Below are 19,024 nucleotides of genomic sequence, written 5' to 3'. Positions count from 1 at the left end.
GTTACATTGCCTTTGTTACAAGCTCCAATAATTTCTTGTTTAATTCTCTGTTCAACAGTATAACCACTGTTAGGGGGGCCTATAAACTACTCCCATCAATATTTTCTGACCCTTGCTATTCCTAATCTCCACCCATACTGATTCTACTTCCTGATTTTCTGAGCCAAGATTCTTTCTCAGTAATGTCCTTATGTTATTCTTTATTATCAGGGCTACCCTGCCTTCTTTTCCATTCTGTCTGTCTTTTTGAAATACTGTGTACCCTGGAATATTTATTTCCCAACCCTGGTCACCTTGAAACCATGTCTCTGTAATGCAATTAGATCTAATCCATTTATCTCTTTGTGCTGTTAGTTCATCGATCTTCTTCCATGTATCCAGATAAAGTAACCTCATTTTTATTATTTTACTATTTTTCTCTGCATGGCCCTTACTCTCTGATGCACTATTACCATTAAACTCTCTGTCTCTTCCTGTCCCAATCAGCTTGTCTATACCCACAGTGACATACTTTTATATTGCCTCAACTTTTATCTGTGGCCGGGTTGCTGGATTTAGTATGTATAACTGATTTATCTCAGAGCAATGCAGATATCACACTTGTATTAAATCACCAACTGGTTTATTTACAGCAGTTTAAACTATCTTAGTTCTTATATGATCTCAGTATATGTCTCCTCGGAGCAACCATTATGTGTTCTGTACAAGATGCAAGCTGTGTCTTTTAGTTTCACTTTTCACTGTTCAGCTCGGCCTGTAGGCTTAAGCAATTAAACACAGTGAACACAGATAAGTGGACAGACTGATACAGTCAAACCCTGATCAATCAAACACTATACCACCCAGAGTACATTCTGTGCCCTTGCTACCCTCAGTGCTTCTTGCAAGTGGTCTTCAACATGGAGGAGTACTGACTCATCAGCTGAGGGTGGGGGGGGGGGGGGCGGTGGTAGGTGGTAATCAGCAGGAGGTTTCCTTGTCCGTGTTTGACCTGATGCCATGAGATTTCATGAGGTCCAGAGTCAATGTTGCTGACTCCCAGGGTAACTCCCTCCCGACTGTATACCACAGTGTCGCCACCTCTGCTGGGCCTGTCCTGCCTGTGGAATAGGATATACCCAGGGATGGTGGTGGTGATGTCTGGGATATTGTCTGTAAGGTATGATTCCCTGAGTATGACTATGTCAGGCTGTTGCTTGACTAGTCTGTGGGACAGCTCTCCCAACTTTGGCACAAATCCCTCGGTGTTAGTAAGGAGGACTTTGCAAAGTAGACTGGGCTAGGTTTGCCATTGTTATTTCCAGTGCCTAGGCTGATGCCGGGTAGTCCATCCAGTCTCATTTTTTTTTTTACTTTTCTGTACTTTTTTTTAATTTCCAAAATATATTTTATTCATAAAAATCTGTAGAAATTACATTACCAGTTTCAAAAAGCACCAAGTCAAAAAATACAAACAGTGCAAAGGTGATCAGTTTCCTTCTATACAATTATGAGTTGCCTCACAACCCTTCCATTTCATTGTCATGCCATATACATTTTTACATTTTACAGCACACAAAATTTTCCCGATACAGTTCGAGGGGTTTTCCATGGATCCAGCCCCTCAGTTCAGCTTGGTGGGGGGACCTTACTCTGTGGTCTTTCCCCATTGAGACTTTTCTGTGGCTGCCCCAAGCTTTAGTGCGTCCCTCAGCATGTAGTCCTGGACCTTGGAATGTGCCAGTCTGCAACATTCAGTGGTGGACAACTCTTTGCGCTGGAAGACGAGCTAGTTTCGGGCAGACCACAGGGCGTCTTTCACCGAATTGATAGTCCTCCAGCAGCAGTTGATGTTTGTCTCGGTGTGCATCCCTGGGAACAGCCCGTAGAGCACAGACTCCTGTGTTACAGAGCTGCTTGGGATGAACCTCGACAAAAACCACTGCATCTCTTTCCACACCTGCTTTGCAAAGGCACATTCCAGAAGGAGGTGGGCAACTGTCTCTTCCCCACCACAACCCCCTCGAGGGCATTGTGCGGAGGGGGTGAGACTCCGGGCATGCAGGAAGGATCTGACGTGGAGGGCTCTTCTCACCACCAGCCAAGCTACATTTTGGTGCTTGTTTGAAAGTTCTGGTGATGAGGCATTCCGCCGAATGACTTTGGCGGTCTGATCGGGAAACCATCCGACAGGATCCCCCGTCTCCTTTTCCCGTAGGGCCTTGAGGACATTCCGTGCAGACCACTGCCTGATGTATTGGTGGTCAAAGGTGTTTTCCTGCAGAAACTGCTCCATGAAGGATAGGTGGTACGGCACGGTCCAACTGGATGGAGCGTTCCGCGGCAATGTGACCATGCCCATCCTTCGCAACACCGGGGACAGATAGAACCTCAGCACGTAGTGACACTTGGAGTTTGCGTACTGGGGATCTACACACAGCTTGATGCAGCCGCACACGAAGGTGGTCATCGGGATGAGGGCAACGTTGGGTACATTTTTTCCGCCCTTATCCAGAGATTTGAACATCGTGTCCCTCCGGACCCGGTCCATTTTAGATCTCCAGATGAAGCGGAAAATGGCTCGGGTGACCGCCACAGCGCAGGAGTGGGGTATGGGTCAGACCTGTGCCATGTACAGCAACAACGTGAGCGCCTCGCACCTGATGAACAGGTTTTTACCCACAATGGAGAGAGATCGCTGCCCCCACATGCTCAATTTTTGTTATACCTTGGCTACTCACTCCTCCCAGGTTTTGGTGCACGCCCCGGCCCTTCCAAACCATATCCCAGCACCTTCAGGTAGTCTGACCTGACGGTGAAGGGGACAAAGGATCTGTCAGCCCAGTTCCCAAAGAACTTTTCTGTACCATTTTGTACAACTGAGTATTTTGTTAGGCCATTTCAGAGGACAGTTAAGCATCAACTACATTGCTGTGGGTCTGGATTCACATCTAGGTCAGACTGGGTAATAACAGCAGATTTCTTTCCCTCAAGGGCATTCGTGAATCAATTGGGTTTTTACGACAATCCAGTCATTTTATGGTCACCATTACTGAGACTAGCTTTTAAATTAATTGAATTTAAATTCCAGCTGTTGCTGTGATGGGACTTACATATGAACATGCAAATTAGGGGAAGGATTAGGTCATTCGGCCCCTCGAGCCACTCAGCCATTTGATAAGCTCCTGGCTGATGTGAACGTGGCCTCAACTCCACTTTCCTGTCTGCCCTTCCAAACACTTGACTCCATTGTCTATATGAACATACGAATTAGGAGCAGGATTTGAACCCATGTCCCTGGAGCATTGGTCAGGGCCTCTGGATTACTATTCCAGTAACATTACCACTACACATCCATCCCCAATATACACCAATAACCCTCTCTGCTCACCAATACTCCCTCTCTGTTCACCAATAACCCTCTCTGTTCACCAATAACCCTCTCTGTTCACCAATACCCCTCTGTGTTCACCAACACCCCTTTGTGTTCACAAATAACACTCTCTGTTCACCAGTACCCCCTCTCTGTTCACCAATAGCCCTTCTCTGTTCACCAATACCCTCTATGTTCACCAATACCCCTCTCTGTTCACCAATACTCCCTCTCTGTTCACCAATAACCCTCTCTGTTCACCAATACCCCTCTATGTTCACCAATACCCCTCTGTGTTCACAAATAACACTCTCTGTTCACCAGTACCCCCTCTCTGTTCACCAATACCCCTCTGTGTTCACAAATAACACTCTCTGTTCACCAGTACCCCCTCTCCGTTCACCAATACCCCTCTGTATTCACAAATACCCCTCTCTGTTCACCAATAGCCCCTCTCTGTTCACCAGTACCCCCTCTCTGTTCACCAATACCCCTATCTGTTACACTACCACTATCTGCTCCAGGATATCAATGTCTTCTCTACTGATCCTCACCCTGCACCCACTCCTGCTCCTTGTTCTGTTCCCGATTCTGATCCTAATCCAGTTACCTCTGTCGGAAAGTGTCTGATCAAGTGAATATTAGATCAGGGATAGATTGTGATTGGTTGTGTATCTTGGACATTCAATTTCAGAATCCGATACAACTTATATTAATAATCTTGTTGAATTATCATTTCTATTTTGCAGAGCAGCAACCCTTCAATAAAATATGAAATTACACCGAGTGATCATTTCACCATAAACAGAGATGGATTTATCTTTACTAAGACGGAACTCCCGGCTGCAGTCAGCTTGTATGATCTAACGGTAAGACAGCTCACCCTGCACATACTGTTATGGCGTGGAATACAGTAATTAGCTATTAATCCAACAAGTGCCTTTGACCAGTGTAGATCTCAATAGGTCCTTGAAGGTGTCTTATGTTTCCATTCCCAATTTACAGGATGTGGGAATCGCTGGCCAGGCCAGCATTTATTGCCCATCCCTAATTGTCCTTGAGAAGGTAGTGGTGAGCTGCCTTCTTGAACCGCTGCAGTCCATTTGGAGTAGGTACACCCACAGTGCTGTTAGGAAGGGAGTTCCAGGATTTTGACCCAGCGACAGTGAAGTAACGGCGATATAGTTCCAATCTGGTAGCATATTGGTATCCAGGAGCTGGGCGTCCAGATGACGGGTAAGGATGTGCGGCCAGAGGAGGCTGTCTCTAGCGGACCCAGTGGTGCTGCCTGTCCTAGCAGCATCCGCAATCCACAGAGAGAACACTTACCATTGTGAGTTACTCCTGGGCCTGGCTTCTCTTCCACACCCCTCCCAGACCAAGCTCAACTCCCCCAATTCCCCCCGCTCCACTGCCAGAATTGTCAGCTTTCCAGCTCAGGCAACTGGCTAAAATAGCATTTGGGCCTGTGATTATCTGATCGGAACCCTGCCCGTCTGTATATCACCAGGTATCAGTGTCCTTCCCACCTTGTCAGAACTTGTGGTAAGATAGTGGCGCTCAGTGAGTGCATCCCACCCACAGTTGAGGCTAACTGCTGTGCTTCCAACAGGCATAATCAGCTGTCTCATGATTTACCTGTTATTATACACCTGTATTATTATATACCCAAGAGCAGGAGGAGGCCATTCAGCCCCTCAAGCCTGTTCTGCCATTCACTTAGATCATGACTGATCTGCATCTTAACACCATCTCCCCACCTTGTATCCATAACAGTTAATCCCCTCACCCAATAAAAATCATTCTCAGTTTGGAAATTTCCAATTGACCCCCAGCCTCAACAGCTTTTCCACATTTCCACTCCCCTTTGTGTGGAGAAGTGTTTCCTGACATCACCCTGAATGGCCTGGCTCGAATCTGTCCCCTTGTTCTGGATTCCCCCCACCCCACACCAGAGGAAATAGTTTCTCTCTATCGACCCAATCAACTCCTTTAATCGTCTTCAACATCTCAATCAGATCACCATTTAATCTTCTATTCAAGGAAATATGAGTCTAATCTGCGCAACCTGTTCTCATAATTTAACCCTTTTAACCCGTGCCTCACTCTGGTGAATCTGCACTGCACCCCCTCGAAAGCCAATACCTCCTTCCTGAGATGTGGTGATCAGAACTGAACACACGTACTCCAGATGGGGTCTGACCAGGAATATGCACAGAATTATATCGAAACAGTTCCATCCCTTTGTATTCCAGTCACCTTAAGATGAAGGATAACAATCCATTTGGCTTTTTCACTATTTAGTACTCCCGTCCACTAGGTTTTAGTGATTCCTGTATACGGATCCCTAACTCTCTCTGCTCCTCCACAGTTCCTAACCTCTCGCCATTTAGAAAATATTCTGACCTATCTTTCTCAGATCCACTCTTCCTCACACTGAACTCAGTTTCACACACTCACTTAATCTATCAATGTCCCTTTGCAACTTCCTGCTCCCAACTAGACCAGTTAATGTGCCTCCTAAATTGGTGTTATGCTCATGTATCATGATGTATAGTTGGAATATTATGGAGTTTATCTCCTGATTAGCTGCAATTTGTCACTGTGAATGTGAATATAAAGGCTAAACTCTCACTGTGTGCTGCTCAGTATTAATGTGTGATCTCTACCTGCTGCACTTGGACAGGTAACAGTGACAGATGTCGAAAATGGAGAAACTAATAAAACGCAAGTCAAAGTGCAAGTCATCAGGAGCAATGGTAAATGTGTTTTGTTATATTCAGACAGCTGGTATATTAGATTGAAATGGATTAATCTGATTGGACCGTGCAATCACCTGATGAGACTGATCTAGTTCACAGTTTACCTGTGATATTTAACCATTAGTTACAGACATGATTTGAACATTTAAAATCTTTCCTACTTTTCCAATGCGCTACCCCAGTGACAGGACAAGACTATTAAGTTGTGACAGTGATTTCCTGAGTCTGTATTCCTTTTTTTGTTATTTTTTTCATTGAATGTGGGTGTCGCTGGCAAGGTCAGCATTTGTTGCACATCCCTAATTGCCCTTGAGCTGAGGGCCTTGCTCGGCTATTTCAGAGTCAACCACATTGCTGTGGGTCTGGAGTCACATGTCGGCCAGATCAGGTAAAGAGAGTAGATTTCCTTCCCAAAGGGCATTATTGATCCAGATGGGTTTTTATGACAATCAAAGTTTCATGGCACCATCACTGAGACTATCTCTCAATTTCAGATTTTTTTAAAAACTAATTAATTGAATTTAAATTTCACCAGCTACCATGGTGGGATTTGAACCTGTCTTCCCAGGGCATTAGCCTGGGTCTCTGGATTATCTGCTGGGAGTGAGTATGGGAAATTTGCCCATGTTTTTCCCATCATTGCTCACACATTCAAAGATGAATGGGCAGAAAATCGCGGGCAGAATCCCACTTGAAATTCCAGTGAGAGGATAAACGTGGATAAAGTTTACCCCAGTACGTTTGTTTCATTGACAATCACTCCCTCCACCACTGACGCACAGTTGCAGCAGTGTGTACCATCTACAAGATGCACTGCAGCAACGCACCAGGGCTACTCAGGCAGCACCTTCCAAACCCGTGACCTCTACCACCTAGAAGGACAAGGGCAGCAGATGCATGGGAACACCACCGACTGCAAGTTCCCCTCCAAGTCACACACCTTCCTGACTTGGAAATACATTTGCTGAGATTACACCAAAATTGGGTGTTAAAAAAAGTTGTCCGGACAACATAAACTTCCCAGTGGCTTCAGAAATGACATCGAGTATCTGCCACAGAATCTCATGCTAGTTAGTGGATACTCGATGATCTTCTAGTTATGGGTGAGATTAATGTTGGAAGCCTCATTAGCCACACACCATGGGACATGAATGATGTAGCCCCATGAGTGTGCAATGGTTCATTATTCACTGTAGAATGAAGAGCAGTGGGGTGTGTCCTCCATAATACAGAAGATGTTAAATCAGGTTTGATCACGCCCGAAACTTTCTGGATAATGTTTATATATGATCTTAAACAGCTTTCTTCATACAATCAGTGCTCACAGGCTATATTTAAAATCACTGCTCATTCTAATTCTGCGCTGTGTCACTCTCTAGAAGTTTCACATTGGAAACAGGAAGTTGTTTCTTTCATATCTTCATGTGCTTCCCTTGGAGACACTGTGAAGAAGTAGATGAATTCTCGGGCTGATGAACATTCTGACAGGCAGTGATGTAGATGCTTTTTTCATGGCTGTGACCATCTTTCATCCAGCCAATAGTGGGGCAGGGGGGTGGGGCTAGTCCTGTATAGGAGAGGTTTTATAGGCTCCCACAACCCACACCCACACCCACCCAGTGAGAAGATTCCACTAGATGTCAGCCTAGAATTCCGAGCCGGAGATCCATCTCCCCTCACTGGGACTGTCTGGGGTGGGATTCAAACCTGGGACTTTCTGACTCCGAGGCAAGAAAGCGACCATTGGAAGCAAGGAGTGACAAACTAAGAGGCAAAACTGCCTTGAGCAGCACTTGTGAGGCAATAAATACAGAGTCCGGCATTTATTAACCATCCCTAGTTTCTGGGAGAAGGTGGGGCTGCAGCTTCTTCTTCAATCACTAGCAGTTTTATAACTCAGTAACTTGCAGGACTTTTAAGTACATTGACAGTCATCGGGCAGAATTTTAATTACCAAGCATGTGGCAGGTTCGAGTGCGGGTGTCGTGTCAGAAAGCCAACATGATTCCCTCACTTCTGGGTTTAACCGGGGCGGGGGCTTTACAGGCAAGTGGGAAACTCCTGTGGAGTTGTCAGGTCAGTCATTTCAATATGGAAATAGACAATTTATTGAGCTTCTAACCCAGCATTCTGGCTTGAACAGGCTGTGCTAGGTTTCCCGAGCTCTGTGAAACTCGCCAGGGTTAACAAGGTGAGTGCAAGTGGAGAGTCATTGATCAATGAAACTGAAAGTCTTTAAAGAGTGAAACTGCATAACTGATGGCCTGCCTATGTGAAAGGCTTGTGCTCACAGCACTTCATCTAAGAGCCTGATTTCACTGCTTTATGGGTGATGAACAACTTTTTGAAAGTTATGTCACCTATCTTGGAATTCATTCATTGTGATCGGAACTCCCTGCTGTCAGCTTTCACTGCGGCCTGGGAGCAGATTTTGCAGCTCTACCTTGCACCTCTAATGAGGAATGTTGGCCTTTATTGCAAACGGGGATGAACTATAAAAGTAAGGAAGTCTTGCTACAACTGTAGAGGGCATTGATGAGACCACACCTCGAGTACTGTGTACAGTTTAGGTCTCATTACTTAAGGAAGGATGTACTTGCATTGGAAGCAGTTCAGAGAAGGTTTGCGAGGCTGATTCCTGTGATGAAAGGTTGAGCAGGTTGGGATGATACTGATTGGAGTTTAGAAGATTGAGAAGTGATCTTATTGAAACATAAGATTGTGAGGGTGTTTGGCAGGGTAGATGCTGAAAGGGTGTTCCCTCTCATGGGGGAATCTAGAACTGGGGGCACAGTTTCAAAATAAGGGTTCTCCCATTTAAGACAGAGATGAGGAGGAATTTCTTCTCTTAGAGGGTCGTGAATCTATGGAATTCTTTTCCCCAGTGAGCAGGGGAGGCTGGGTCCTTGAATCTGTTCAAGGCTGAGTTAGACAGATTTTTGATCTACAAGGGAGTCAAGGGTTATGGGGGACAGGTAGGAAACTGGAGTTAAGGCTACGATCTGATCAGCCATGATCTTATTGAATGGCAAAGCAGGCTCAAGAGGCCGAATGGCCTACTCATGCTCCTATTTCTTATGTTCGTATGAAAATTCACTTATTTCACAAGCACAGTGACAGTCATTGTCTCCATTACACCAGGAAAATGAGCACCTGGTTGTGAGTAAGATGCAAAGAGGCTTCAAGGAGATTTAGACAGGCTAAGTCAGTGGGCAAGAACATGGCAGATGGAATATAATGTGGAAAAGTGTGAGTTTATCCATTTTGGTAGGAAAAACAGAATGAATGACTAGAGATAGATTAGGGCCAATCAAGGATAGTAGTGGGAAGTTGTGTGTGGAATCGGAGGAGATAGGGGAAGTGTTAAATGAATATTTTTCGTCAGTATTTACAGTGGAGAAAGAAAATGTTGTCGAGGAAAACACTGAGATACAGACTACTAGGCTAGATGGGATTGAGGTTCACAAGGAGGAGGTGTTAGCAATTTTGGAAAGTGTGAAAATAGATAAGTCCCCTGGGCCAGATGGGATTTATCCTAGGATTCTCTGGGAAGCCAGGGAGGAGATTGCAGAGCCTTTGTCCTTGATTTTTATGTCATCATTGTCGACAGGAACAGTGCCGGAAGACTGGAGGATAGCAAATGTTGTCCCCTTGTTCAAGAAGGGGAGTAGAGACAGCCCTGGTAATTATAGACCTGTGAGCCTTACTTCGGTTGTGGGTAAAATGTTGGAAAAGGTTATAAGAGATAGGATTTATAATCATCTTGAAAAGAATAAGTTCATTAGAGATAGTCAGCACGGTTTTGTGAAGGGTAGGTCGTGCCTCACAAACCTTATTGAGTTTTTTGACAAGGTGACCAAACAGGTGGATGAGGGTAAAGCAGTGGATGTGGTGTATATGGATTTCAGTAAGGCGTTTGATAAAGTTCCCCACGGTAGGCTATTGCAGAAAATACAGAAGTATGGGATTGAAGGTGAATTAGTGCTTTGGATCAGAAATTGGCTAGCTGAAAGAAGACAGAGGGTGGTGGTTGATGGTAAATGTTCATCCTGGAGTATAGTTTCTAGTGGTGTACCGCAAGGATCTGTTTTGGGGCCACTGCTGTTTGTCATTTTTATAAATGACCTGGATGAGGGTGTAGAAGGGTGGGTTAGTAAATTTGCGGATGACACGAAGGTCGGTGGAGTTGTGGATAGTGCCGAAGGATGTTGTAGGTTACAGAGGGACATAGATAGGCTGCAGAGCTGGGCTGAGAGATGGCAAATGGAGTTTAATGCGGAAAAGTGTGAGGTGATTCACTTTGGAAGGAGTAACAGGAATGCAGAGTACTGGGCTAATGGGAAGATTCTTGGTAGTGTAGATGAGCAGAGAGATCTTGGTGTCCAGGTACATAAATCCCTGAAAGTTGCCACCCAGGTTAATAGAGCTGTTAAGAAGGCATATGGTGTGTTAGCTTTTATTAGTAAGGGGATCGAGTTTAGGAGCCACGAGGTCATGCTGCAGCTGTACAGAGCTCTGGTGCGGCCGCACCTGGAGTATTGCGTGCAGCTCTGGTCACCGCATTGTAGGAAGGATGTGGAAGCTTTGGAAAAGGTGCAGAGGAGATTTACTAGGATGTTGCCTGGTATGGAGGGAAGGTCTTACGAGGAAAGGCTGAGGGACTTGAGGTTGTTTTCGTTGGAGAGAAGGAGGAGGAGAGGTGACTTAATAGAGACATATAAGATAATCAGAGGGTTAGATAGGGTGGATAGTGAGAGTCTTTTTCCTCAGATGGTGAAGGCAAACACGAGGGGACATAGCTTTAAGTTGAGGGGTGATAGATATAGGACAGATGTCAGAGGTAGTTTCTTTACACAGAGAGTAGTAGGGGTGTGGAACGCCCTGCCTGCAACAGTAGTAGACTCGCCAACTTTAAGGGCATTTAAGTGGTCATTGGATAGACATATGGATGAAAATGGAATAGTGTAGGTCAGATGGTTTCACAGGTCGGCGCAACATCGAGGGCTGAAGGGCCTGTACTACGCTGTAATGTTCTATGTTCTATGTTCTATGTTCTAGGAGGGCATGCCAGGAGCAGCACCAGGCATACCTCAAAATGAGGTATCAACCTGGTGAAGCTACAACACAGGACTATCTGCGTGCCAAACTGCATAAGCAGCATGCAATAGACAGAGCTAAGCGATCCCATAACCAACGGATCAGATCGAAGTTCTGCAGTCCTGCCACATCCAGCCGTGAATGGTGGTGGACAATTAAACAACTAACTGGAGGAGGTGGCTCCACAAATATCCCCATCCTCAATGATGGGGGAGCCCAGCACATCAGTGCGAAAGATAAGGCTGAAGCATTTGCAACAATCTTCAGCCAGAAGTGCCGAGTTGATGATCCATCTCGGCCTCCTCCTGAAGTCCCCAGCATCACAAATGCCAGTCTTCAGCCAATTCGATTCACTCCGCGTGATATCAAGAAACGACTGAAGGCACTGGATACTGCAAAAGCTTTGGGCCCTGACAACATTCCGGCAATAGTACTGAAGACCTGTGCTCCAGAACTTGCTGTGCCCCTAGCCAAGCTGTTCCAGTACAGCTACAACACTGGCATCTACCCTGCAATGCGGAAAATTGCCCAGGTATGTCCTGTACACAAAAAGCAGGACAAGTCCAACACGGCCAATTACCGCCCCATCAGCCTACTCTCAATCATCAGTAAAGTGATGGAAGGTGTCATCAACAGTGCCATCAAGCGGCACTTGCTTAGCAATAACCTGCTCAGTAACGCTCAGTTTGGGTTCCACCAGGGCCACTCAGCTCCTGACCTCATTACAGCCTAGGTTCAAACATGGACAAAAGAGCTGAACTCAAGAGGTGAGGTGAGAGTGACTGGTCTTGACATCAAGGCAGCATTTGACTGAGTATGGCATCAAGAAGCCCTTGCAAAACTGAGGTCAATAGGAATCAGGGGGAAAACCCTCCGCTGGCTGGAGTCATACCTAGTGCAAAGGAAGATGGTTGTGGTTGTTGGAGGTCAATCATCTGAGCTCCAGGACATCACTGCAGGAGTTGCTCAGTGTCGTGTCATCGGCCCAACCATCGTCAGCTGCTTCATCAATGACCTTCCTTCAATCATCAGGTCAAGAGTGGGGATGTTCGCTGATGATTGCACAATGTTCAGCACCATTCACAACTCCTCAGATACTGAAGCAGTCCGTGTAGAAATGCAGCAAGACCTGGACAATATCCAGGCTTGGCCTGATAAGTGGCAAGTAACATTTGCGCCACACAAGTGCCAGGCAATGACCATCTCCAACAGGAGAGAATCTAACCATCTCCCCTTGACATTCAACGGCATTACCATTGCTGAATCCCCCACTATCAACATCCTAGGGGCTACCATTGACCAGAAACTGAACTGGAATAGCCATACAAATACCGTGGCGACAAGAGCAGGTCAGAGGCTAGGAATCCTGCAGCGAGTAACTCACCTCCTGACTCCCCAAAGCCTGACCACCATCTACAAGGCACAAGTCAGGAGTGTGATGGAATACTCTCCACTTGCCTGGATGGGTACAGCTCCAACAACACTCAAGAAGCTCAACACCATCCAGAACAAAGCAGCCCGCTTGATTGGCACCCCATCCACAAACATTCACTCCCTCCACCACTGACGCACAGTGACAGCAGTGTGTACCATCTACAAGATGCACTGTAGCAACGCACCAAGGCTCCTTCCACAGCACCTTCGAAACCCGCGACCTCTATCAACTAGAAGGACAAGGGCAGCAGATGCATGGAAACACCACCACCTGCAGTTCCCCTCAAAGTCACACACCATCCTGACTTGGAACTATATCGCCGTTCCTTCACTGTCACTGGGTCAAAATCCTGGAATTCCCTTCCTAACAGCACTGTGGGTGTACCTACCCCACATGGACTGCAGTGGTTCAAGAAGGCAGCTCACCACCACCTTCTCAAGGGCAATTAGGGATGGGAAATAAATGCTGGCCTGGCCAGTGTCACCCACATCCCATGAATGAATAAAAAAAAAATTTAAAATGCGGTTGAACGTCAAGGGGAGATGGTTAGATTCTCTCTTGTTGGAGATGGTCATTGCCTGGCACTTGTGTGGCGCGAATGTTACTTGTCACTTATCAGCCCAAGCCTGGACATTGTCCAGGTCTTGCTGCATTTCTAAACGGACTGCTTCAGTATCTGAGGAGTCACGAATGGTGCTGAACATTGTGCAATCATCCGTGAACATCCCCACGTCTGACCTTGTGATTGAAGGAAGGTCATTGATGAAGCAGCTGAAGTTGGTTGGGCCGATGACACTACCCTGAGGAACTCCTGCAGTGATGTCCTGGAGCTCAGATGATTGACCTCCAACAACCACAACCATCTTCCTTTGCGCTAGGTATTACTCCAACCAGCGGAGGGTTTTCCCCCTGATTCCCATTGACCTCAGTTTTGGTAGGGCTCTTTGATGCCATACTCGATCAAATGCCGCCTTGATGTCAAGGGCAGTCACTCTCACCTCACCTCACATATCAATTAAATAAAATATTTTTATTATTCATTCTGGGAATATGAATGTTACTGGCCAGGCCAGCATTTATTGCCCATCCCTAATTGTCCTGAGAGGGTGGTGGTGGTGAGCCGGTTTCCGGAAACACTGCAGTGTAATTGAGTTACAGGCCTCACAGTGGTAGAGGCTCTGGGAGCTAACGGCTGTGGGTGGTGTCTGACACAAGAAGGAATAGGAATGGAAAGTACATTAAAAAGGGGCAAGTGCATGAGCAGAATGAGGCTGTACAATTGGAACATCAGAGGCAGCCCAAGCATGGATTTGCGATAGGTGATTCAGCTGGGTAAAGCTCCCCGACAGGAACATAAACTCATAAATTCAGCCCTCAGTATGACTACTCACAGTCTCCATGAGCCCCAAAATGACTGTACCTGACGGTGCCCTCCAGTATTGACCCCCAATCCCTGGCCAGTGCTCGCAGGGTCGACAAGAGGGGTCAACAGGAGAGCATCTTCTTTCATTGGGCAATGGGCAGGAGTACCAGTCAATGCCTGTGGAATCTCGAATGACCATCCAGCCATTGTTCGGGGGTGTGGTGGAGGGTGAGCGGAGGGGGTGTGTGGTGGGATTATTGCTCAGCATTCCCAGGCTCTGATCGGCCCACAAAATGTTCTTGGGGCAGCGGAGGCCTAAACTAGGCCTGAGCCTCATCACTGGGGCTTGCATGTGCCCTTGTGTAGTCTGATTTGTGCCACCTTACTGGCCATATCACCAATGTTAACTGGGTCCCCTTTTCGTGACCGGGACAAAGAACCCTCAGATTAGGAAGTTCCCTCACCTGCTCAACATGTGCCCTGTAGTGGGGAATAGAAGCTCGGCCTCTTTAAAGGCAGTTCAGAAACTCCTGGAAGTGGCTGAGATCCAATAAAACAATTCTTCACTGTCCCTGTGGGTGTTCCTTCCTGTCAGATTTACAGTGAGAGACAGACAAACCCCCTGAAGTATTTCAAGACCAGCGTCCATTATAACTTGTTTATAATTATCCATATTTTAACTGGAATAATTAACTAATTTTTAATCCAGCGCCAACCACTGTGACAACAATCACCCAAGGAACTGGACCAACAAAACCACCGACTAAACCTGCAGGGACTGGGCCAACCACCACTGGGGCATCGACTTCATCGAAGGCCCCGCCAACAGGTACTACAAAGCAGCACCAGCCACTTACCTGGGCATCAGACAAAGGCACAGTGCCCTCACTGTGAAAAATATTGGAACACCAGTTGCCAGTGATTTCACTGTCTCTGTAACTTCATCCAGCCCAACCACCCTCTGAGATCTCTGAGCTCCTCCAATTCTGGCCTCTTGAACATCCACCATTTCAGTCGCTCCTCCATTGGTGGCCGTGCCTTCAGTTGCCTCGGCCCGAAGCTCTGGAATTCCCTCCCTTGACCTCTCTGCCTCTCTCTCCTTTTGTAAAATGATTCTTAAAACCCACCAAGTGGCCTCTTTCTGTGCGATAAACTTTCTATGATTCTTTGACCAATCTTTCCTGTCCTATTATCTCCTGAAGTGGCTTGGTGTCAATTTTTGTTTGATAATGCTCCTGTGAAGCATCTTGGGATGTTTTACTATGAGAAACAGATGATATAAATACAAGTTGTTCATGTTGTTTGAGCAGTGAGTTACTTGAAGATTTTGTGTAATTTTAAATCTTTGGTTGAGTGTAACATTGACATCTGCTTTGGGTTGTTGTATCATATCAAACACTTGCTTTGAAACAAAGAAGGGTCATTAGCAGAATCCTGAGTGGAAATCCACCCTTTAAATGGATATACAGTAATTGATTATTGAATGCTTTGATTACTTATCCTTATTTCAATTACTTTTGCTTTCCTGGCTGTTAAAATGAGCTAACTTTTAACCCAGCACCAACAACTGTGAAAACACCAACAACCCATGGAACTGGACCATCAAAACCACCACCTAAACCTCCCGGGACTGGACCAACCACCACTGGGGCATCGACTCCATCAAAGCCCCCTCCTGGACCCCCTGGATCCACAGCAGCAAAACCCCCCGGACCTGGGACTGGGCCTACTCCAGGTAGGGTGATGAAGCCTAGTACGACAATGATCCACCCAACTAAATGCTCCAATAGTCACAAGGAAACAAACCACCAAACCTCACCTTGATTAGAGAGTGAAAAGCTTTGCCACAGCGAGTGGTTAAGGCAGAGACCACTGCATCTGTTAAGGGAAAATTGAATAAATATTTGAAGTAGAGAACGGTAAAGGACAGGGAGAGAGAGCAGAGCAGTGGGATAGTTTGGGATCGATACAGGGATATAGGGAGAGAGTGAGACAGTGGGATTAGTTTGGGATTAATACGGGGCTATGGGGAGAGAGTGGGGCAGTGGGATTAGTTTGGGGATTGATACAGGGCTATGGGGAGAGCGGGGCAGTGGGATTAGTTTGGGGATTGATACAGGGCTATGGGGAGAGAGTGGGGCAGTGGGATTAGTTTGGGGATTGATACAGGGCTATGGGGAGAGCGGGGCAGTGGGATTAGTTTGGGGATTGATACAGGGCTGTGGGGAGAGAGTGGGGCAGTGGGATTAGTTAGGGATTAGTACAGGGATATGGGGAGAGAATGGGGCGGTGGGATTAGTTTGGGATTAATACAGGGCTATGGGGAGAGAGTGGGGCAGTGGGATTAGTTTGGGATTGCTACAGGGCTATGGGGAGAGCGGGGCAGTGGGATTAGTTTGGGGATTGATACAGGGCTGTGGGGAGAGAGTGGTGCAGTGGGATTAGTTAGGGATTAGTACAGGGATATGGGGAGAGAATGGGGCGGTGGGATTAGTTTGGGATTAATACAGGGCTATGGGGAGAGAGTGGGGCAGTGGGATTAGTTTGGGATTGCTACAGGGCTATGGGGAGAGAGCGGGGCAGTGGGATTAGTTTGGAATTGATACAGGGCTATGGGGAGAGAGCGGGGCAGTGGGATTAGTTTGGGATTAATACAAGGCTATGAGGAGAGAGTGGGGCAGTGGCATTAGTTTGAGATTGCTCCAGCAATGTGCTGACATGCACATGATGGGCTGAATGGCCTCCTCTAATGATACATTCTTTTCTGGCTCTATTCAGTGACAGGGTTTCAGGATATAGTGGGTGGGAGACTGGGGGTGGATCTCCAAGGAAGTGAAGAAATCCCAGAGCTCTTTGTGCATGGTGTTTGAGGTGGGTGTAGAGGGGCCAGGGAGTGTGAGGAGAGTTTCGGGAGGTAGCTGATTGTGAAAGGATACAGCCTGGGGTTAGTTTTGAACCTCAGGATGTTTCTGGAGCAGCTGGATTTGACAGTGGACCGTGAGCATGGTGAAGCTTGTTGTGGCCTGGCCAGGTGGGGTGATGAATGCTTAAGCCAGCTTTGTGCTAGTTATCTCGAGTCTGTCCCCATCATCCCCTTCTGAGGGCAGTTCGGGACAGACAACAATCTTAACCTTGCTCCTTGCTAGCATCGCCCACCTCCTGTGCTAATACACACGACAATACCAGCATTCTCCACTCCCCACTCCCAAAGTCTAGTCCCACAGTTCCAGTTGAAGAGCTAACACTGGCAGAATGGGCTGAATGGCCTCCTTCAGTGCTGTAATGTTTATGCTGAGTAACTAATTCCGATACAGTAAACAGCCTGACAGTAGAAATCTTCCAGTGTGCTGATCCCTCACACCGTGCTTACAGTGTGCAGTCAGCCTCTGCTGACATTTGCTTCATTATATTTACAGATACCAGTATCTGCCAGGCACACCCTTGATGATGAGACTGTTGATTAAATTACAGATACATTATTAACACCCATATGATAGACTTTGCGCCATGAATCACAGAATTGTTACAGCACAGGAAGAGGCAGTTCAGCCCATTGTGTCTGCACTGACTCTCCTATTGAGTATTTTTACGTGACAGTTATCTAACCTGGTAACTCATGATCATATCAAACCTTTGGTCCCATTGCTGAGGTCCATGGGAAACACGTTTTCACAGTTCAATCTGTTGGTGACGTAACATTCCCATTTTTATTGTACCTTTCTCAACCTCAGCACTTCACACAGCATTTTACACCCACCTGAGAGGCCAGATCAGGCCTCAGGTTAACATACAAACATACGAATTAGGAGCAGGAGTAGGCCACTTGATCCCTCGAGCCTGCTCCGCCATTCATAAAGTTCATGGCTGAACTGATTACTCCACATTCCCGCTTACCCCTGATAACCTTTCACCCCCTTGCTTATCAAGAATCTATCTATCTCTGCCTGAAATATATTCAGACTCTGCTTCCACCGCCTTTTGAGGAAGAGAGTTCCAAAGACTCACGACCCTCTGAGAGAAAAGATTTCTCCTCATCTCTGTCTTAAATGGGCGAGCCCTTATTTTTAAACAGTGATCCCTAGTTCTAGATTCTCCCACAAGGGGAAACATCCTTTCCACATCCACCCTGTCAAGACCCCTCATCATCTTATATGTTTCAATCAAGTCGTCTCTTACTCTTCTAAACTCAAGCGGATACAAGCCTAGCCTGTCCAATCTTTCCTCATAAGACAACCCACCCATTCGAGGTATTAGTCTAGTAAACCTTCTCTGAACTGCTTCCAAAGTATTTACATCCTTCCTTAAATAAGGAGACCAGTATTGTACACAGTACTCCAGATGTGGTCTGCATTATCTCTACTTTTGTATTTAATTCCCCTCGTGATAAATAATAACATTCTATTAGCTATTAGAATGAAACCGGACGGACCACCCGGCATCGACCTAGGCACTGGAAACGACAATGGCAAACCCAGCCCTGTCAACCCTGCAAAGTCCTCCTTACTAACATCTGGGGGCTTGTGCCAAAGTTGGAAGAGCTGTCCCACAGACTAGTCAAGCAACAGCCTGACATAGACATACTCACGGAATCATACCTTACAGACAATCTCCCAGACACTGTCATCACCATCCCCGGGTATGTCCTGCCCCACCAGAGGTGGTGGCACAGTGGTATACAGTAGGGAGGGAGTTGCCCTGGGAGTCCTCAACATCGACTCTGGACCCCGTGAAGTCTCATGACATCAGTTCAAACATTGACAAGGAAACCGCCTGTTGATTACCACCTACCGCCCTCCCTCAGCTGATGAGTCAGTACTCCACCATGTTGAAGACGACTTGGAGGAAGCACTGAGGGTGGCAAGGGCACAGAATATGCTGGGTGGGGGACTTCAATGTCCATCACCAAGAGTGGCTCGGTGGCAACACTACTGACCAAACTGGCCGAGTCCTAAAGGACAGAGCTGCTAGACTGGGTATGTGGCAGGTGGTGAGGGAACCAACAAGAGGGAAAAACA

General features: G+C 46.6%; 1 protein-coding gene across 6 annotated transcripts in view; it reads left to right on the top strand.

Annotated features, from left to right (window-relative positions):
• LOC137377218 (cadherin-related family member 5-like) overlaps positions 1-19,024 on the top strand; it is a 251,555-nt gene that overhangs the window by 182,131 nt on the left and 50,400 nt on the right. For 4 of the 6 annotated variants that reach the window (XM_068046750.1, XM_068046752.1, XM_068046749.1 and 1 more), the window contains 4 exons: positions 4,102-4,221; positions 6,039-6,111; positions 14,719-14,838; positions 15,568-15,744. In XM_068046750.1, the coding sequence (XP_067902851.1) occupies positions 4,102-4,221; positions 6,039-6,111; positions 14,719-14,838; positions 15,568-15,744 (490 nt within the window). The remainder of the gene's footprint in view (positions 1-4,101; positions 4,222-6,038; positions 6,112-14,718; positions 14,839-15,567; positions 15,745-19,024) is intronic. The other 2 variants (XM_068046751.1, XM_068046754.1) reach the window with 2 other exon arrangements.

This window comes from Heterodontus francisci, chromosome 14 (assembly GCF_036365525.1).
Source record: "Heterodontus francisci isolate sHetFra1 chromosome 14, sHetFra1.hap1, whole genome shotgun sequence".
In the NCBI taxonomy this organism is placed as follows: domain Eukaryota; kingdom Metazoa; phylum Chordata; class Chondrichthyes; order Heterodontiformes; family Heterodontidae; genus Heterodontus; species Heterodontus francisci.
The sequence above is the reverse complement of the archived record's forward strand: the minus strand, read 5'-3'. Positions and strand labels throughout refer to the sequence as shown.